General features: G+C 37.4%; 1 protein-coding gene across 1 annotated transcript in view; it reads left to right on the forward strand.

Annotated features, from left to right (window-relative positions):
• The window catches only part of ERICH6 (glutamate rich 6), a 31032-nt gene extending 12438 nt beyond the window's left edge, over nucleotides 1-18594 (forward strand). Inside the window, exons 8-14 of the mRNA XM_059163765.1 lie at nucleotides 593-750; nucleotides 1190-1260; nucleotides 2216-2361; nucleotides 8627-8712; nucleotides 10612-10767; nucleotides 13245-13473; nucleotides 18083-18594. Coding sequence (XP_059019748.1) covers nucleotides 593-750; nucleotides 1190-1260; nucleotides 2216-2361; nucleotides 8627-8712; nucleotides 10612-10767; nucleotides 13245-13473; nucleotides 18083-18346 — 1110 coding nt within the window. The 3' untranslated portion in view covers nucleotides 18347-18594. The remainder of the gene's footprint in view (nucleotides 1-592; nucleotides 751-1189; nucleotides 1261-2215; nucleotides 2362-8626; nucleotides 8713-10611; nucleotides 10768-13244; nucleotides 13474-18082) is intronic.
• The last annotated feature ends 4140 nt before the right edge of the window (nucleotides 18595-22734 follow it).

Genomic DNA, 22734 nt, shown 5'->3' on the forward strand with positions numbered 1-22734 from the left:
CTACACTTCTTAGTTTATGTCCTGGAAAACTGACAACCTCTACCTCCACAAATACTTGTACACCAATGTGCATAGTAACATGATTCATACCAGCTGAAAAGTGAAAACAACCCAAATAACCATCAGCTGGTAAACAGGTCAATAAACGTGGTGTATCCATATAATGGAATATTATTCAGTCATAAAAAGAACGAGGTACTGATCCATGCTTACATGCTCCAACATAGACGAAAGTTGAAAACGTTATGCTAAGCAAAAGCCAATCATAAAGTACCACAAGTGTCTGATTCCACTTACATGAAATGTACACAACAGGAAACCTATGCAGAATGCAGGTTAGTGGCTTTGGGGGAGCTCAGAGGAGAAGAGGATGGGGAGGAAGTGTCGAGGGATAAGGGCTCATGTTCTAAAAGTTGTCTGCAGTGATAGTTTTGCACAACTCTGTGCAAAACTATCACTCAAGAAAGCAGTTACCAGAAAAAAGTAACCATTGATCGTTATCAAAAGTGCATTACCCATTTTTGTTTTTTTCCTTCTCTAATTATCTTCATTGAGGACTAGTGAGATGAAAAATGGACTCTTTATTTTTCAGGCCTCCTGTTGTAGGTATTTTCAAAATCTGATTGACTACATCTTTGAGGAAAAAAAAAAAACCCAGGGCCCTACAGCGGAATTAATCTGTATTAACCCTCACGCAGCCCATGGCAGTGAAGTTGACAGACTCAAAGCAAAGGAAAAAGCCTTACGGAGGTAACTGAGCCTTTGATATTGAAACTCAGGCCCACTGAAGAAGAGGGCTTTTTGTCGACGAACGTTGTTTTTTCAAAATTTATAATTTTGAAGATATGTTCCCAGTAAAGAAATAAAAATTGGCCAAAGCAAACCCACTAAAATTCTTGGTGGATGTTACTGAGATTCAGAAGCTCCCAGAAACTCTGTGAACACACCAATTTAAAGTAGAAATCTACTAACTGCAAATTCTCAGCTCAATTTAGAATTCCCATGTTGGAGAAATTTGTTGACTAAAGAGTAGAGACCCGTATGTACTGATCAAATGCCTGGATTCACAAGTATTTAAAGATAAAAATAATAAGGGGCAGCATTTAAACAGTTAAAATTTGTACTAAAATTCTGTTTTAAGCTTCAAAACACATTTCAGACTTTTGCATCATATTTTTCAATTTTGTAGAAAACAGGAGCGACAAATGGCCAGACAATTTGCAATAATGACAAATGAACAGACTAATTTTTCTGAAGAAGGTGAGTTCCTCAACGCTGATGTTATCCATCAGTTGAACATAGAAAGCTCAGATGACTAAGAGCTGAAATTGGCTTATTTAAAAAATAATATTTAAAATGTTAATTCCAGGGATGCCTGGGAGGCTCAGTCATTAAGGGTCTGCCTTTTTGGCTCAGGTCCTGATCCGGGAGTTCTGGAATTGAGCCTGCTCTGCAGGGAGTCTGCTTCTTCCTCTGCCCCTCCCCCTTCTCCTTCCCTCTCTCTCTCTCACTTGCTCTGTCTCAAGTAAATAAAATCTAAAAAAATAGTAATAATTTAAAAATAAATAAATTGTTCATTCTAGTCAATGCCTCAGTTAAAATGGTTCAGAAAATCTGGTGTTTCGGTTATGTGGCTTTTGGAGGTTTTTGTCTTCTGCTTACTATTGTTATTGATCGAAATAAATTAGCAACATCTATAGACCACTTCACAGGTAGCTGTACAGTTGTTCTAGTTAGGGGTAAAATTGAAGGAGCACTGATTTTTAGAATCAGAAGTTCTTGATATATATCCTTGCTCTTCTCCCTATAGGTTGGCTGATTTGGGGTAAATTACTTAATCTTTCTGAACATGGGGTTGTTCCTCTACCACTCAGAGCCATTGAAAAGATACTTAGAAAAGATCAATGTTTGTTGTGGTTTAAACTAAATCTCTAGTATAAAGTTCCTTGATATTCCACTATTTCCTACTAAACATAAGACCAGAAAATTTCACCTAATAAAAAATCATCTTTCTTTTTTAACAAAGGAACGTTTTCATTTTTTTAACAAAAGAAGATGCTCACTTTAATTTAATGAAGGACGTCATTTTTATTCCATTAAAAAAAAAAAAGTCTGATGAAGTGATCCTTTTGTAATAGGGTTTAAAATTTCATTTTAGAAGAGAGGTTTTTGAATATTTTAAATATCCACTTTCATGTGATTCTTTTCCCATTAGATTCAAAGCACTTAAAAACAATTTCTTATCAACTTTCTGTGGATATCCCGGAAAAAGAGCCAATTGCTGACAGACTACTTGATTTCCAACTAGAAAACAAAAAAATTTCCATTGTTTGCTGTGATGCTAGAATAGCATGTGGAAAGGTAATTCTCTTGTAATTTTTTTACTCACAACTCTTTAAAATAAGTTCTTCCTAAAATTGTAAAAGCTGTCATAATGAATATAACAGGTTGGCTACAGAACATATTTAACTCTTTGTCAAGAAGAAATGGTACAGACTTGGCTCTTTAACTTCTACTAGACTTTGTATCAATGCTTTTACATATATTTTATGGTGAGCTATTTTAGTTAAAGGGTTTTTATTTTAAAATGTGATCATTGGAACATTTAGAATCCTTAAAAACTAAAAAGAAGGGGGAAAAAAATCACCAAAAGCCTCAAGCACTTCCCCAATTCGTTTTGTTGTTTTTGTTTTTTTTTAAGATTTTATTTATCCATTTGACAGAGAGAAATCACAAGTAGACAGAGAGGCAGGCAGAGAGAGAGGGAAGCAGGCTCCCTCTGAGCAGAGAGCCTGATGCGGGACTCGATCCCAGGACCCTGAGATCATGACCTGAGCCAAAGGCAGCGGCTTAACCCACTGAGCCACCCAGGCGCCCCCTCCCCAGTTCGTTTTTAATACTCCAATATTTTCTAGATCCACACTGCCCCATAGGGTAGCAACTACTACATATGGCTATCTAAATTTAAAATAACTAAAATTAAATAAAATTTAAAATGGAATTCTTCAGTCACACTAGTCACATTTCTAGTGCTGAACAGCTGTGTGTAACTAACAGCTACCATATTGATGGTACAGAACATTCTTTTGATCACCAAAAGTTCTATTAGACGGCACTGTTCTAGACTTTTACCCATTGGTTTTTGTTAATAACACTTGTAATTATATTACATGTGTAATTTTTATCTCATTTTTAAATTTATTATAAAAATATTTCTATGAAATCTGAATAAAGTAAGGACTTTAATTAATAATATTGTACCAATATTGTTTCCTTCACTATAACAAAGGTACCATACTCATATAAGATGTGAATAATAGGATACACTGCTGGGTTTGAGATATATTTTGTACTATTTCACAATTTTTTTAAAAATCTAAAACTGTTCTAAAATTAAGAGTTTATTTAAAATTTTTCATTAAAAAATATTTCCATGATCTTATATAGCTTACATTAACAGCATTTCAATATCTGTGTGTTTTTTTTAATGTAGTTTGTCAAACTATTCCCCTATTATTAGACATGCATGTTAACAATTTTTTTGCTACATTAAGTAATACTTCTTTGAATATTTTTGTGTATAAGTGGATTTTTATATAAGTATATTTTTCATAATAGATCTCTAGAAACTAAATTATGGAGACCATATTTGTTTCTCTTGGGTATAAAGATTTAAGCCATGGCAGTGAACTGAGATGACTGACAGACTCAAACCCAAATCCTGTCAGGACGACAGGCCCTGTCCAATTTGCCTGGCCCTCAAATTTCTCCTGCAAATTATCCTTCAGGTTCAGTTACTAGCACAAAGTGACAAAAAATCAAGAACACAAGAAAACTCAACACCACAATTGAAAACCCGGAAGAATAATATCTAATTAAAAAAAGACCTGCAAAGACTTTGGAAATTAAACTATGCTCATGAAAATAAAATATCAGCTTTAAGATATATGGAGGGAACAGAAAACTATTGTGACATAACCGGTTTGTAAAGAAAAAAATGGAACTTCTAGAAATGAAAAATAAAAACTGAAGTTAAAAATTTGAAAGATGACAGTTAAACACAGGTTAGGCCCAACTAAAAAGAGAACTAATGACCTGGAAAAAAGATTTTTTAAAAAAATTATAAAATTCTCTATGGGAATAAAAGTAAATAAAGAATACAGAATAAAGTTTATGATATGATATGAAAATGAGGTGTCTACAACATATCTATTCAAAATTCGAAAAGGAGAGGAGAAAGATAATCAGGAAGAGGCAGTATCTGAAGAGATAATGGATAATTTTCTGAACTGATCAATGAGAATAACCCACAGGTTTAAGAAGCCCAATGAATCCCAATCAAAATGAAATAAAGAAAAAAAAATCCTAGACATGTGAGAGCAAAACTGGGGAACACAGAAGGGGAAAAAAAAATCTTAAAAGCAGCAGAGAACAAGAAGTTCTGTTTATATTCGAAGAATTACACTCTCAGATAACCTCCCAATAGCAAGAATGGAAGCCAGAAGGCATTGGAATGTCCTTAGCATGCTTACAGAAAAAAGCCGTCAGTCTAGAAGTCTATAACCGGTTAAGTATTTTTCAAGAAAACGTGTCCAAAAAAGATATTGTCTAGTAAAGTCAAAGAAAATTTGTCACCAGTAGCCCCACGTTAAAGGAAATTCAAAAGAATGTGCTTTGTGTGATTGGATGGTCTGATATTCAAGAAAAATGAAGAGAAAAAGTGGTACATTAGACTTCTTCTTTCATGTTGATTTATAAAAATACTTCATACATTTAGGATATGAGTCCTTTGTATGTCATATTGCTGCAACTGCTTTTCCCTTCTTGGCTTATCCTTCACCATTTTAATTTTTTTTTTATTATTTTTTTTAAGATTTTATTTATTTATTTGACAGAAATCACAAGTAGATGGAGAGGCAGGCAGAGAGAGAGAGAAGCAGGCTCCCTGCTGAGCAGAGAGCCCGATGCGGGACTCGATCCCAGGACCCTGAGATCATGACCTGAGCCGAAGGCAGCGGCTTAACCCACTGAGCCACCCAGGCGCCCTCCTTCACCATTTTAACTGTAATTTATCAAATCCTTCATGGATACTGCTTTTTTTCATTGGTTGGTAAATCTTTCCCTTACCTGAGATAATAAAGTTATTCTCCTATGTTAAAGAAATCTCTGTAGCTCTGCATTTCACATTTAGGTCTTTAATCCACTTGGAATTGGGTTTTACATATAATGTGAGGTAGTGGTTCTAATTTCGATTAAAAAATATAGAGAGGCGGGCGCCTGGGTGGCTCAGTGGGTTAAGCCGCTGCCTTCGGCTCAGGTCATGATCTCAGGGTCCTGGGATCGAGTCACGCATCGGGCTCTCTGCTCAGCAGGGAGCCTGCTTCCTCCTCTCCTCTCTCTGCCTGCTTCTCTGCCTACTTGTGTTCTCTCTCTGTCAAATAAATAAATAAATAATCTTTAAAAAAAAAAAATAGAGAGAGGCACCTGGGTGACTCAGTTGGTTAAGCATCTGCCTTCGTCTCATGTCATGATCCCAAGGTCCTGGGATGGAGTCCAGAATCAGCCTCCCTGTTCAGTGGGGAGTCTGCTTCTCCATCTCCCTCTACCCCTCCCTCAACCCCTCCCCTCATGCTCTCTCTCTCAAGTATGGAAAAGATTTTCCTTTCTCCATTACCATGCACTGGCACAGCTGTCCCACATCAGATGTTTATGACTACATGATCTTGATTCTGGACTCTATTTTTTTTTAGATTTTATTTATTTGACAGAGAGAGAGAGATCACAAGTAGGCAGAGCAGCAGGCAGAAAGAGAGGGGGGAAAGCAGGCTCCCCGCTGAGAAGAGAGCCTGATGTGGGTCTCGCTCCCAGGACCCTGAGATCATGACCTGAGCCGAAGGCAGGGGCTTAACCCACTGAGCTACCCAGGCACTCCTGGACTCTTTATCCTGTATCATAGATTTCTTAATTGAGCCCCAACATTACACTGTCTTAATTACTCTAATTTGTGATAGATCTTAATATCTGGTAGATCACATTCCTCTTTCTCAGTCTTCTTCTTTAAGAATATCTTGGCTCTTCTAAGTTCTTGGTATTTCCTATAAATTTTAGAATCGACTTGTGAAGACCTCCCTTACCTCAACACATACAAATACTACAATCTTATTAAAATGTGAATTGTAGTTAATTGGATGTATAAATCAATTTGGGAAGAATGTCATCATTAAAATACTTAATCTTCCAATCCATGAACATTAGGTCAAATTTATTAAAGGCATTATTCAAATATTTTATTTTATTATTACCTTTCTGGTCTAAAAATCCTTGCAATTTTTGAGAGGTAGGCTAAAATATCCCATTATGATTATGGAATTTTTAATTTTTCCTTTTCCTTTTGTAAAATTTTGCTTTTTATGTTGAAATTATCTAAGTATGGGAAAAATATTTTGTAATTTTCTATCCTCCTGGTGGATTTAAACTTTTATCATTATGAAGTAATCTTCTTTATCTCTAGTAATACTATTCAGTATTTTCCTGTATCATTTTTATTTATAATCTTTTTATATACTTAGATTTTAGATTTGTCTCTTGTAAAAAATATATGGTTGGAATTTTTCCTTAAAAAGAGAACTAAAACTAATCTGACATCTGACATTCTTTTTTTAATTAACTGGAGTATTTAGTCTATTTACACATAAATACTGACATTCTTTGATATTTTCTATTTGTTCCCTGTTATGTGTTTTTCTTTTCCTTTATCCTTTCTTGTCTTTTGGGGAGGGGTATTTAAAATATATCATTCTGTTTTTTGTTCTACCTCTACAAGCTTGGGAGTTATACTCTCTGCTTGTTATTTTTCTGGCTACCCTAGAAATTTTCAGCAAGTAAACTTAATTTATCCAAGTCTGAAGTTAAGCTATAATATTTACCCTTCTCTCAGATACTATACCCAGAAATGGAATTGCTGAATCCCAGGCTATGCCTGTCTTTCACTTTACTAGATGAAGCCAAAATGATTTCCAAGTTGTTGGACTGTATTACATTGATCCGCTAGAGGCAAATAGTGACTCTTGTTCTTCATCCTTTCCAATAGTCAGTACTATCAGAATTTATATTTTCTTTGCTAGTATGATAGATATACATTGATCTCTAATTGTGGTTTTAATTTTCCAGGTTAATTTTTCAGGTTACTAATGATATTGAGCACTTTTTCACTTATTGACCATTTGAGATTTCTCCTTTCAGAAGTGTTCAAGAGGTTTTTTTGGCCCATTTTTCTCAAATGGTCATAATATCCAAGGGGAACTGAGTACCAGCATACATGCATAAGAATGTTCTCAGTTTACAATAGTCAAAAACTGGGAATGACTCAGGCAACCATTAAATAAATAGGGATAAATTCATACCCTGAAATACTATCACAAATGAAAGTTGGTGGACCACAGTTACACACTGGAATATGCATGAAACTCACACATAATATTAACAGAAAGAAACAAAATATTAAAGATACATGATGAATGTTTTTACTTATGTAAAATTCAAAATGAGAAAAATTAAAGCTATATTGTTAGAAATTGTGAAAGTGCAAGGAAATGAAGTCAGAGTAGCTGTTATGTCTAGGAAAGAAAGTATCGACTTTGAGATAGACACACAGTGGGACTCCTAGAGTACTGGTATTATTCTATTTCTTGACCTGGTTGGAGATAACAATGGGTATTCACTTTGTAATTACTCACTAACAAAACAGCTTGTTTTAGCACTGTTCTTAATGTATTTCATATTCATAACTTTAAAAATGAATAAAAATGTGTTATCTTCCAAAATAAATGGCAACACTTACATAAGTATTTCGGTGGTTTCATTGTTTAGCCCTAGAAATCCTTGAATTGATTACATTGTTGTAATTCAATACAATTGTAATTCAATATAATCAATTGTATTGAATCAATATAAGATTAGGATTAAAAAGAATCTTTCATTATAAAATGTTACTGGGCACAAAGTCATTTCCCTATTAAGTACTACATATAAAATAGTTAAAATTGGAGATGTAAGAAGAATTATCTCCCTGTATTTTTTTCTTCTCATATGCCATCAGTGTTCTACTCAAATAACTTCAAGAGCAATCCTGAAGAGAGACCAGATGCTACAGATTCTAGCGTCTGTAGCTTTGAGTTCAAAGTCACTCTGTCAAAGTATAATTTATATACAGTTGAATTCACCTGTTTTAGAAGTACAGCACTCTGAATTTTGGCAGTTATGTAACCACTACTACAATCAGCACATAGAATATTTCCATTGTGCTAGGGCTGCTCTTTAATTTTCTGTTTCTAGAGTAATATGTGAATAAGGTTAAAAAAATGTTTTTTAAAGCCTTTCAAACAGATATGTAATGTCAGATTCCTGCCTGAAAGCTTTTATCAAGTTATCTGCAGGGGCTAGGAATAATCTTTAATGATTTTTAAGATTGTTCCTTGTCACTGTTGCAGGCCCGAAAATTTAAATTAAGAAATGATTTGTATCACTGCCTAGCAAGCAATCAATGCCTGTTATTATCATAATTAATACACTGTATCTGGAACAATTAACATTAAGGGACCTTTCATTTTCTGTTGTACATACATAGATCATGAGGAAAGAGCTCTTGGAGAAGCACTACAAACATGGGAGCAAGTTTCTGACTTCATTTCCTGATGGAACAACACAAATATTGTATCCTTTCAACAAGTTATTTTTATTAGCTTTATTATATATATAATATATAGAAAACTATAAAGAAAGAATATTACCCCAAACCCTGTCATCTAGAGAAAAGCTGTTAACATCTTTTTTATACACCTTTCCTTTTTTCTATGAGCATATATATATATATAATTCTTTAAGTCAATTCCTCAACTTGTTATTCATATTGTTCAACTTGCCCTCTTTATATAATAATATTAAATAGCAATGTTATGAGCATATAATATGTAATAAAGATAGAAATACACCACTGGTTTTATAACCACAAGGTATTTCATTATAGAGATGTACTATAATTCATTTAACCTAATCTCAAAGGCAGTATCACAATTTTTTGTTATTATATGCAATAGCTAAATGAACAGCTCTATGCAGACTTCATTGTATACTTTTCACTTATTTCCTTGAATTGAATGTCTAGGGCTAGAAACTCTGATTGAGAAATTAGGCATTTTAAAGCTTTGATAGATTTTGTCCCCCAGAAAATGTGTACCAATTTATACATCTCTGAGCAGCACATTACTTTTTAATACAAAAATTCAATATCCATTTTATGGAACACTAAGTTATTCATCACTTGAACCTCCAACTCATGGCCAAGCCATTGACTATTTTGACATAAAGGCCATTTAATACATCAAGGAAAGGAAAAAACAGAGCTATGGAATGAGGAGAGATTTTTGGTGGCTGAAGGCCCCACTTTTATAGGAGAAAGACATGTTTGGTTATAGTTTCCTAAAAGTTTAATCAAACCCCAATAATCAAGCAGAAAAATGACTTTCATGGCATAGGAAGTATAATGAAGTTTTAGGTAAGTCCCCATGAGAAAAACTGTAGGTCTTGTTTTAAATACATCAATAAATTTTACATAACACCCTCCAGCTTTTATCATTAGTTATCATTTCAGGCCCTGTCTTTAATTCTTAATTCTCTTGAAGGCCCTGGCTGCTTTTCAAAATGACTCAGAGTCAATCTTGTGTTTACCTTTCCTCTAATCTTCTCGGATCAGCTTAGATAGGACCGAGTATTAACAGTAAATTACCCTCAGTAGACTCTATTCATTTGATGCTATTGTAAATGGGATTATTTTTGTAATTACATTTTCAGAATGTTCCCTGCTAGTATACAGAAGTACAATTTAATTTTTGTACATTGGTCTTGTAGCCTATAACCCTGCTGAACTCGTTTATTAGTCTAATATATTGTTCCATGGATTCCCTAGGATTTTCTATATACAAGAGCAGGATAGTTTCACATCGTTCCTTCCCAATCTGGATGCCTTTCGTTTCTTCTTTCATAAAATATCTCTAGTTAGACTCCTCAGTGCAATGTTGAATAGAAGTGGGAAGAATAGACATTTTCATTTGGTTCCTGATATTAGGGGGAAATCACTCTTAAAGCCTCTTGCCATTAAGTATGATGTCAGCTGTGGGTTTTTATTAGACATTATCAGGTTGAGAAGTTTCCCTTTTTTTCCTACTTCATTGAGTTATTTTTCATGAAAAGGTATTGGATTTTGTCAAATATTTTTTCTGTGTATATTGAGATTATCACTTTTTTTTGCTCTTTATTCTATCAATACAATACATTTCATCGATTGACTTTTAGATGTCAAGCCAACCTTGCATTCCTGGGATAAACTCCACTTTGGCATAGTATATAATTCTTTTTATACGTTGCTAGATTCCATTCACTGGTATTTTGTCGAGACTTTTTGCATCTTGTAAATGTATTTTGATCCCCTAAAAAGCATAAAATGCTTTTTGTAGCTCCCATTCCTGAATGGTTTCAAAGCCTCTCTCATAAATTGAATTTATTCTCGGAATAGTCAAGGGCCATTAGAACTCAAAGGACCTTATCTGATCTCAGTTACCCATCTGGAAACCTAGCCATCATCCGAGTGCCCAATAAAATAAATGGTTTTACTTGTATAGTCCAAGAAGATATGCCAACTGACCCTGCGATCCTCGCATTGTTAGATTCTTCTGGGAGAAGTTCATGCTATCATCCCAATGGAAATGTCTGGTAGGCTTCTAGGTTTCTCCTGCTGCCATTTTGTGGGAGTTGGGAGGGGGGACTGGTTTTGAAAATTTATTTTTCTTTCATTTTTTCCAACTTTATTGAGATGTAATTGACATAACATCATAGAAGTTAAAAACATAAAATGTGTTGATTTGATACACTTTCATATTGCAAAATGATTATTGCATTGAATTAGCTAACACCTCCATCATGTCATATAATTACCACTTCTTTTTTGTGTTGAGAACATTGAAGGTATACTCTCAGCAATGTTTAAATATATATACAGTATTAACTATAATCTCTATGCAATACAATAGATCCCTAGAATTTATTCATCTTATAGCTGGAGGTTTTCTCTTTTTCTTTCAAATGATAAAAGTAAACAGAATGTAAGAATTTTTTAAGTTAGTGGTCTTTAGATAGTAATGTTTAACTCAGAGAAGTTTTTTTTTTTATGTCGTCCCATATCTTCTCAGTGGAAAAATACCAGGCAGCTACATAAAACAAAGCTCATCATATTCTTTCTGTAAACAGAAAGAATATGATGAACTTTGTGATTTCAGTATTTCAGTATTAGAAAAAAAATCTCCAAACAAATTATATGGTCACATGAGGGATTTGGGATACGAACCCAGGTGGTTTCTCTAGGGGTATGCCTGATAATGTTATACTACATCATCATCTATGGAAATAATTTACAATGGAAGCTTCCATACTGTGTTGTTAGAGTTTTTCTGTGTGTTATGTTTTGAGATATGTCTATAACTATTCCAATATTCTTATAGCTATAACTTACAATAACATACCTACAAAATGTCTACAGATCCTGATCCCATTTTGATCTATGAACTTATTTACTCTGTGACTTTGCCTCATATTATTTAGCCTGAGAAAATGAAATTTGGGTTCTAACTTTGAATGCAGTTCCAACTTCCTGAACTTTTCCGAAAGACATACACTCTCCCTTTAAGTTATGTACAGGAATGACTATCTCATCTTGAGAAGCTCCATTCATAATTGACAAAGTCTGGACATTCTACCAGTACTTGAGAAAGTTAAGACACTTGTGTTTTTTAGATCTAAAGCAGCAGTCCATTATGCCTACATGTACTCTGGAGAATTTCTACTTATCCTTCAGGGTTCAATAGCAATTGTATATTACATGTGGTGGGGGCACTGTCTTAATTGTCACCAAATTTTCATTGGTTTCTAGGACTGCTCTCCTGTCTGTGAAGTCCCCTGACCCACTAATTGAATTCCTGACCCTCTGATGTGACTTCTGCATACTCTCATAGCCCCTTCTACCTGCCTCTGCCTTTTGTGTAGCGAGTCCATCTCCCCTCTTGGACAGATAGTCTTTGAAGTCACACTCTGAATCTTTGTCCCTACAAGCATGTACATGATACAGACTCAAAGAATGTTATTAAGTGAACAATTTGTCTACATAATTTTACCCAAGTTTTATTTTCATCCACATTTCAAGATGAAAGGAAACTTCTTCCTCCCACATACAACAAGATCATCACCTCAATTTCTCATTTACACTTCTGTTATTAGATTACTGTCACTAATCAGCAGTGGGGAAATAAGATATTATCTTACTCTAGGACCCCTCATGGCCAATTCATCTAGGTTAAAAAAAATTTATTATCAAATTCAGCAAACTTTCTAAATACCCAGAGCTGTTTGTATTCCCTCTCAAGAAAGGGAAGGAGATCCAACTTCGAAGACAGAGAGCACGAGGAGATAACTAAGTAGAATGGCAGTCCCTAGTGCCACTAGGGCTCAGTCTGTGCCGGGCCCGATATGTATATAATGTAGTAAATGTGGCATCAGCTATGCCAAGAGACTATGGAGGCCCCATTAGTCTAAGCTCTACTTTGTGCTCCATCACAAAGCTCTTCACTGGCATCCTGAGCCATTTCAGAGATGTTCCCAGAGTCTCTCCTGCCCACACCCAGCCCTGACAAGAACCCTCCTAGGAGGACTCCTGGCTCCTCGTCACTGGGTACTGTTAGAACACAGCTGTCCCCTACTGAGGCCAATGGGATCTTCCCTAGGACTTAACAGCCACTGGTCTTCATTGTGTCCTGGGGAAAATTTAAGCACTGGTCTTCTCCCCTCTTCAGATACAGTCTGCTTGTCTCACCTCCATGTCTTCTTGTCCAAAATAAACGTTTCCTGCTCCCCCTTCATTATTCCCAGCACACAGTTTTCCAGATCCCTTTACCATCGTGGTTCCATCTTTGGGACCCAGTTTGGTTTATCAGTAGGTCTTGGATTGGATCCACCACTCTAAATTAGTATAAAATCCAGTCACAGTATGACCACTCACAAGATTACCTGAGGTTCTGCACTATTTGTATGCCGCTGGCTAGCGTAAACTGCTGCTCCCCTTTGTTAGCAAGCAACAGGGCTAATTTCAAGGTTAAAGTAAAATATGACGGTTTATAATTTTCAATTTCCTTTCTGCCCAGGGTATACATCAATATCTTGGGAGGTCAATACTCAGATCAAGCTGGCAACAGAATAAGGGCTTGGAATTGGTCCAGTTCTGTCGCTTCCTCACCCTTTGTTTCATTTAAACCTGTCTTTCTGGCTTTGAACCATTACATTGGAATTCGCATCTTAGAACAAGACAAGATTTCAATCACTTTTCTAGCAATGGGCCAACAGGCAAGGATCAGTGTTGGGACCAAAGTGAAGGTAGGTACATTTTTTGAAAACAATTCAAAGCATTTAGAATAATGAGAGTAAATGACTCTTGTTAGTATTATGACTGAGAGATTATACTTGTGTGTAATCTGCTATCCACTAAGAGTTTTGGAATTCAATGAAAAAAACACATAGTGAAAAACCTTATTGTTTGTTCTTCAGAAATTCCTTTTAGTACAGAGCGGATAAAACTAACATTTACTGTGTTTACTCTGTAACCAAGTAGTGCTACTTTGGGGGTTTGGGTTTAGAATTGTGTACTGTGTGTGTCTTTCCTTTGTGCTCTGGCAGAAAGCCCTGGGCTGAGTCAGGAGACCCTGGGTTCCAACCATGTGAAAGACCAAGTATAAGTTCCATCTCCTTGGAGACACTTCCCAGACCACCTAGACCTTTGCCCAATCAGGGTCCATCATGGCTTTCCCTGGGGGTGTTCATGTACTCCCCTCTCTCCCTGCATTTGATGGACCATGCTGCCTTACTTGCCCTTGTGGCTGCCTTGCCTACCAAATGGTGAACTCCAGGACAAAATCTCTGCCTTACGGATTGCTCTACCCTACCCAGGGCATGGCCTAGAATACACTGTCAGTGAGTGGCAGTGGTTAAGAAGGTGGCCTTCAGGTTACAGGGACATAGTTTCATACTTCAACTCTGCCACTTAGCTGAGTGATAGAACTTCAGTTCCCTCATCTATAAGATGGGGATAATGATTCTCACCAAATAGATTGCCAAATATTCAATAACAATACAAAGTATAGGTCATATAGCATGGTGCTTGGTACCAACTAAGTATTCAATAAATGATAGCTCCACACAGAGTTTGTCAGTTATAACTCAATAATGTTGAAATATATATATGGAGAGAGAGAGAGAGAGAGAGGTCTGTGTAGCATATCTAGGCTCTGAACAAGTCCCTTAAACCCAAAGCCCTTTGTTTCACCAGTTATTAAAAGGAAGAGATTGCTACAGACTTCAAAGGTGTTGTCAAACCTCGAAAACTTCTACACTTTTAAATAAGAGGAAATATGACCTCCATATTCAGCACAGGCAGGAATATCTGAGAGAGACCAACCAAAAGGGACACTTCTGAGTCCGCCAACTCCAAACCCCCAAGAGGGTCTACCACGCACTCAGCACTATTCCAGCCACTTTCCATCCATCTGCCTATTGGGGTCCTCTGTTTAGGCTCCAGACAAGCTTCTTTATTTGTTAGAAATTGATGAAATAGGCTGCGTTCTGGTTACATTCATGGTAAATGCCTTCTTACCAAAAAAGTAAAAAATGTTCTCTCTCCCCCTTTGCTCCCTAGAAATGAATTTTAATCAGAAGTCATTTTGATGCCCCCCCAAAAAAATTTTTTCCATTTCTCTTTATCTTCATGATCAGCCTTTTTTTAGGTTTTTAAAAATTACAAAAGTGGTATGTTAAATATTCTCATTCGAAGATTCAAATAATATAGAAATAGACTGAAAAAGTCGAGATTCCACTTTCATCCTTTCATCATCTATTCTAACCCCTTTCTTAAAGGTCATCACTACCCCAAATTTAGGATTTCTCTGTTCAATGTATTTATAAATTATTCATACACATCTTTGTTACTATAAAAATTGGATCATATTGCTTGTATTGTTGGGGGGGGGATTCTGTTTTTGGTTTCCACTTAAGGAGTCTTAGAGGTTTTTCCATATCTACATTTCCAAGCGTTATTTGTCTATTTTATTCTTAATGGCTCCATAACATTTTCTATGCAGTACAATTTTTGCCACATGGAGTGGCCTCCCAGTGGTACCAGCCAGTTATTCACTTCCTCTTTCTGGAAGCATTTCTTGCCTTGCTTCCCTTGACTTTCCTTCCACCTCGGGAACTGTTCCTTCTCCTTTTTCTTTGCTCTCTTCACCTCTGCATTTTCTACATATTGAGGGGCTCCAGGCCTCCCCCTGGGGGCTCTTCTTCATATTCCTAGGTGAATCCCTCCTTAGGTGGTCTCATGGAGTCTCCTGCCCTTCAATACCACCTCCACCTTGATAATCCTTTCATTTTCTCTCCCTGAACTTTTAGCTTTCACATCCTGGATTCCAACCCTGCATATCCATTTGCATGTGTAAGAGGGCATTAAAAACCTGGCAAAATTAGATCCTAGAAAATGCCCGCCCCCCTCCACCCAGTGTTCTCCACCTCAAACACTGACAGCTGCACTCCTTCCCTGCTGAGGCCACTTTGGAGCAGTATTCCTTCTCTCCACATCTGAGAGCCTCACATCTATTCCCTGCAGGTCCTATAAACCCCACGCCCCCTACCCCTCCCGGTCTCAAAGCCTCGGTCTCAAACCTTCTCATGTCCTCTAACACCAACCCTCTTGGCTGCCTCTTGGGCCAAGTTCATCTCTTGTTTAAATCATTGTAAGAGCTTCCTAATGAGTCTCCCTGCTTCTGGTCTTCCCCAGTTGACTCTTAAGGCTGTGGTTAGGAAATTCAGGATGTTGACTATCTCCTTGGTGTGTTGTGCCTTCTGCCCTGGGCCAGCCCGATCTTCCACCTCACCTATTAGTTCTTCAGCTCTGCCCATTATGAGATTCAGTGTTATCAGTGAAGTTGTCTTTATTTTGACAAAAATATTATATTTTCAACATGTATTATTCCCAGTCTCTACAAGTGACTTTTGCCTTAAATACTATTCTGTATGATGTTAAATTGCTATACCAGCTTTCTTTTTAGTTAGCATTTGCTTGGTGTGGGGTTTTTTTTTTTTTTTTTGCATTATTTGATTTTCAATGTTTTTATACAATTTTAAGTTAGATGTGTCCCTTGCAAACAATATATAACTGGATTTTGTTGCTTTCCTCAACCTAACAGATTCAATCTTTTAATACATTTTTAATGGTCACTCTAAAATTATTAACACATCAGGGACCTGGGGGGCTCAGAGGGTTAAAGCCTCTGCCTTCGGCTCAGGTCAGGTCCCAAGATCCCATGATCCCACTGCTCAGCAGGGAGCCTTCTTCCTCCCCTCTCTGCCTGCTTCTCTGCCTACTTGTGATCTCCATCTGTCAAATAAATAAATAAATAAATCTTTTTTTTTTAATAAAATTGTTAACACATCTTTTTTCCTATATGCATAGAATTTCCAAGTCCTCTAGTTATTGCTTCTCTTTGACAAGAATTCTCTCCCTCAGAAAATATTAACCATCCATATTCAAGAGTCCTCCTCTGGCTATTGTCTCCTTGAATATTGGTATCTCTGATAGGTTTATCTGGCCTCTCTCTCACAGCCTCAAATTTCCTCATATATTTGGTGATTCCAGGTTGTGTGTTCATTTTGTATTTGAGAATCCCTACTTTCCTGCATATTTTGCTTACTGAAGTTTGTTTGTGGGGCCTTTGGGAAGGTGGTATATGTTGAGGGGCAGAAGGCTATCCCCAGGGCCAGACTTCCAGCTCCAACCTGTGCAGCCCCGGGGGCACGAAGATTGAAAACAGGTATAGCCCCACCCACATAAGGGCGGGGCCTCCCAACTGATCAACTGATTGTTCTAGTATTTACCTCAGGGTCCCTCCTCCTCCTCACTTCTGGATGTGTTCGGGGTTAGTGGTTTTATTTGATCATATTACCTCTCTATGGATATGGTCCCATCTGTTTTTGATATTCAGGAATTCTCTAAGATTATTCCTGCTGATCAGAATCTTTTCTATTTCCTAAAACCATCATTGATTTACTCTCTTGAAAAGTTTTCTGTGATTCTATGGAATCAGGATTGAAGGGAACTTATAAATGCTGGTCCATTCTTTGTAATTCTTGTCTCATACACCCTGTCCCTCCCTCCCTCCCCTCTAACCTTCTGATGCAGAAGGGAATGCTGTGCGTTCTTGAGTCTCTTGTAGGTAGGTGGTAACACTGACGGTGGCAGGTTACATTTAGCCCAACCCACTAAGGCTAAACGCCCCTCCTAAGCTGGTCCTGAATCCACATGTGGGCACACAGGCAAAACCGTCATGACAGATCATTCCCCTTCCTGCAGCTGCAGGAATTCAGACATCAGCCTGAATCACCAAAGGCTGTGAGGAAGGGTAAGCACAGAGGCCAAGGGAGGGTCAAGGAAAGGTTAACGTGTAATGGCTTCCTGGGGGCAGGGGCACATTCTAGAAGGAAAGGAATTTCAGCAGTCCGTGTCCTACCTGAAAACTCAGCTGAGGCGCTCCCTTCTCTGAGGAAGGCTGCCTGCTCAGTGCCTTCCTAGCCTCCGGTCCAGCAATGACCATGCTCTCCCCACTGGGCATCTCCCCAGGAAGGAGCTATGCTCCAGGCATCTTGGTGCTCCCCTCAGTATATACTGATAACTTTACTTGAATAAAATGTGAGCGTTTGAAAGTATTCAAATTCTATGTGGTCAGGCCTGCTCTGGTCTCTCAAATCTCCACAGCATTTTAGCTCATTCCTCCTTCAGATTAGATTAACACCGCTGCCCAACCTTATCTGCCCTCCCACCCGGCTTTGTAGATAAGGAATCAAGGGAATCCTACTGCAACTTGGTGCTGCTTCCTCACAAACTCCCCGCTGCCACAGGCGGGGGCCCTGAGCTTCCTTTCTTTTTCTCTTTGCTGAAAAGTTCCCTAACCCCGAGGAGATTCCAGTTCTCCGGTACCTGAATGGGGATGATCTGCTGCTGCTGGCCAACTTAATAAAGATTCAGCGCCTGTTTCATAAACTTAAAGGATGTGCGAATTTTCCCTCCAGCCAGGTTTGGGAAAAATTAAAGCAACCTTCCTATCTTTCTTCACTTTCTGTAAAACTAATTGCCCTTTGTCACAATTCTGGTATAAAAAAAGATACAATAAACACAATATCAGCTATAATAAATGAAAATACTTAAATGATGATACCTTCATTTTTTTGTTATTTTGGGAGGGGGTGCGAGAGATTTCAAGAAAAGTGTAATGACCAGGAAATACCAAGAAATATGGTTTATTATAAATTTAGAACACATCCTGAGTCATCAGTAGCTTACATTTGTAGTTGGAAAACTACTCGCTTTCAGGACACCAGAAAATGAGCATAATCATTTCTAAGTGTCCATTATCAGAGTTCTATCAGAAAAACAGAAAGCATGGTGCCTGGGTGGCTCAGTGGGTTAAAGCCTCTGCCTTCAGCTCAGGTCATGATCCCAGAACTCCTGGGAAGGAGTCCTGCATCGGGCTCTCTGCTCAGCAGGGGAGCCTGCTTTCCTGGTTCTCTCTCTCTCTGCCTGCTTCCCTGCCTACTTGTGATCTCTGTCAAATAAATAAATAAACTCTTAAAAAAAAAAATAGAAAGAAAGCAGTATTAGATGCTTCCAAAACCCATCCAAAAGGCTCCGGAAATGAAGGTCAAGGACAACCCCTGCTGCAGCTTCAGGAGCACAGGAGCACAGGAAAGCGCCATCTACCCCACGTCCACCCCTCCCGCCTGACCCAGGCTGCCGCTCTCCCTCGCAAAGTGAGGCCTCCAGCTGGGGAACGCACAGAGGTTCCTAGACTCACGTCTTGATCAATGCTAAATGTTTCAATTTTATTTTTGTCCTCTCCCCTCTTCCTTTTCACTGATGAGCTTTTAGTTTCTATCAAGTGAGACAAGTATTAAACTAATTGAACTAATATGTATCTGCACAGCTCTGAAAAAGTAGCATGTAGTACAACACTTAATCACAACAAAGCCTTAACTGAATCTGTTTTTTGTACATCAGTAAGAATTATTTGGAGATGCTAAACCCATAGTGGATACTGAATGAGGCCTTAATTGGGGACTGGCAGGATAATGAAATGACATCTTTAATCAATCTGCTTCATGTTTAGTGACAGAATTTATTTAAAATTATCTTCACTTTCATACTCTGATTACTCTTCAGATCAGATAAAGGTTTCACTTTTCACAAAATTAACTTTAAAAATAACTACATGTAATAAAGAAATTGATGTTGCTTCTTTAAAAATGTATTAAAAATAAAATATTTCCAAGTGAAAAATATATCTAAATCTATTAATCTATTAACCCTAATCTATTAGGATCATATCTCATGGCAGTTTTATTTATTTAAAGGATTGTACTGTTAAAATAGCAATAATGATACAGTATAACAATACAATAATATGTACAAAAAGTGGATTGGGGTATGCCATAGATTTTATATATCAATGTCTGCTTTTCCATATGGCTGTTTTAGGCAATCTCATTTTTGAATAATCCAGTCTGTTAATTCATGGGTTGTTGGTGTTTTTTTTTAATATAATAAGCTCTTCAAAAAAATTACTCTTATGGCCATAAAGTTGTCATATACTTTTAGTATTATTTTAATAAACTGAGGGAGAAGAAAACACTTTACATGTGTAGGTTTTTCCAGATGTAAACATTAAAGAAATCACTGATGTACTTAAAGCATAAAGATTTATCTCTTTTTATTTCTGATCTCAGGATTATGACTTTTATTTTTGTTTATGCATATTTTAGATTTTATGTATACATTTTTGACAGATAAAGTGATCACATTTTAAGAAGACATATATGCACTTCAATGTAACTGATAAGCAAAGAAATTATAATTCTTTGCTCCAGGTAAAATTGGCAGCAGTGTGTTCAGCAAAGCCCTGCTGGGATCAGAATGTAAAACCACATCCAGTGTATCAGCCTGTGCAAACATTTTACGATATATGAACTAAATATTTTAAAGTCCGTCTTTTCTGCTAACAAAAGTAATATGAACTCGTAGAGAATCTGGGAGATTACAGAAGTATAAAGATGTTAAAAATACTCATAATCCCACCACAGGGAAATAGCCATCTTTAATATGGTGCTCTATTGCTAATTTCTAGTCCCTTATCTGGATTTATGTATGGATATGTTTTTCAAAGTTTTTTTTTATTTACTTGACAGAGAGAGAGAGAGAGAGAGCACAAAAAAGGGGAGTGACAGATGGAGAAGGAGAAGCCCCAGGATCATGACCTGAGCCAGAGGCAGATGCTTAACCGACTGAGCCCCGAGGCTCCCCCTGCCTTCAGTGAACATTCAGAAGCAAATTTTATATTTTAATAATAGTTTTTAGGGGTGCCTGTGGGGCTCAGTCAGTTGAGCATCTGCCTTGGGCTCAGGTCATGATCTCAGGGTCCTGGGATTAGGCCTGGCACTGGGCTCCCTGCTCAGCAAGGAGCCTACTTCTCCCTCTTACTCCCTCTTTGTTCTCTCTCTCTCAAATAAATATTAAAATAATAATAATAGTAATTTGTAAAACACAGAAATGAACTGTGCTTTTCTCCAACTATGTTAGATAATACACAAAAGGTGATTTAAAAATGTATTTTACTTCAAACTAAATAATTTATTATCATTCTATTGTTTCACTGTCCTACAAAAAATATTATGTATGTATATTTTCTGTTCTACCTTATTCCAGAAACAATGTAAGGAATCTTTTAGGAATATATTCAATATAGGAAAATAAAATAATTTTAAAGCATGTAAATATAACTGAGGCAGTATGAAATGAGTTAAACTTCCAAAAACACATCCTCTAGTCCTCTTATAATGAAAAGGTTAACTCTCCTCAAATTACGTGCTTCCTTGGAGGGATATCTTATCAGATGCTAACTTGACCTTCAGGTTGCGAAGCAATGGGGAGTGTCTTAACCATTTTCTTCCCCTATGATTCAAAGTGAAATCTAAGAATTAGGATGCGCTGATTGGAGCCAAACTGGCAAATCAAAAGAGGGTGATAAAGAGACTGTATGTGTGTCCACAGCCAGAAAGAGAACCGCTGAATTCTCTCTGTCACACCTCGGGTGGCCCAGCAGTAGACGATGCACAGAAGAGTCTAGGTGCAAAGCAACACTGCTATTCGCACCCACTTTTTACACACTGCTCTACAGGACTGGCACTGGGAAATGAAAACAATACAACATCCATCCAGATTCTTCAGTGGTGATGCTCAAATGAGTCATTTTCTGAATACCCAGGCACATCCTCTGTGAAAATTAAGCAAAGTGATAATACAGTGGGAAAACAATCAGCCTCTTGCTCCCTTGTTCACGTGGAAACATACCCAGACCTGACAAATGCTGAATGAAGAAACAAAGTGAAATCTTTACCAGGGACATAAACGGCCTGGAGCAGAGTTCTGGGTGTCTCATCGCTGCTCCAGCCGTGCTTGGCATCGTGGGTTTAGGACAGACTAACACTGTCCCATTCAAAAGCTAGTTCTTGCCTCAACAGTGTGTGGAGAACCTGGTTTTCTCTAGAGCTAAGCTATGACTGCTTACAAATTTCAGTAAGACACACAGCTGGCAACTCTCTCTGTATAAATCAGATATATTAATAAACCGGTTTTCATTCTAGGTCCAGAATTCACCCCATCCATTTATTTGTTCATCTGCTTAATAAACATTTATTAAATGACCTCTTTGTGCCAAGCATTGGTGATACAATGCTTAAATTCACAGTTTCCTCTTCTCAGGGAAAAAGAGAGCATAAACAGAACAATGAGGTAAGTGCAATGATTGGGAGTAGTACACGGAGCACCCAAAAGAGACCACCTGTCCCAGCCCAGGAAGGTGAGTAAATCAACTGACTGATCTCAGAATAATCACAGTATTTTCTCCATAAGCAACAAGTAATCCCTTTAGTATGTCAATTGGATGCAGGAATCATAACTGATTGAAATGATGCCCACAAAGTTACCACCACCTGGACATTAGTAATTGAATCTATCCTCAGTGCCTTGAGGAGTCTTCCACACCTATCAGTCAGCAAGAAAGGGCCAGAGGTGAATCAGGCAAACCTCATCCTTTACTAAGCACTTCTGGAAGCCACAATGACCTCCAGGAAGATGGTAGGAGTCACTGGTTCTGGGCATTGCAGGTATAGGGGATGACCTAACTTCAGTCCAAAGAGAAAGGTTCAACTGTGGATAGAGTCAATGCATGAGATCTTGGGACATGTCAGAAGGAAACAGATAGCACTAGACAGGGTATCTGTATGGATACCATCAGAGTCCTCTACATTCACCCTAATCTACACACCAGTGGTCAGCAAAATGCTGGGACAGTGAATGTGGGAGAAATGACAGGAAGGGGTAGGGTAACAAGTCACCAAGTGGAGAAGGCATCCATATATACATTCATTCACTCAATAAAAATTTGGCACATGTCAGGCGGCGTATGTGGCCTTCGCAGAGTTTATATTCCAGTGAGCAAAAACAAACTAATTTCAAATTCTGATAAATACAATGAAAAAAAA

The sequence above is a fragment of the Mustela lutreola genome, chromosome 2 (genome assembly GCF_030435805.1).
Source record: "Mustela lutreola isolate mMusLut2 chromosome 2, mMusLut2.pri, whole genome shotgun sequence".
NCBI lineage: Eukaryota > Metazoa > Chordata > Mammalia > Carnivora > Mustelidae > Mustela > Mustela lutreola.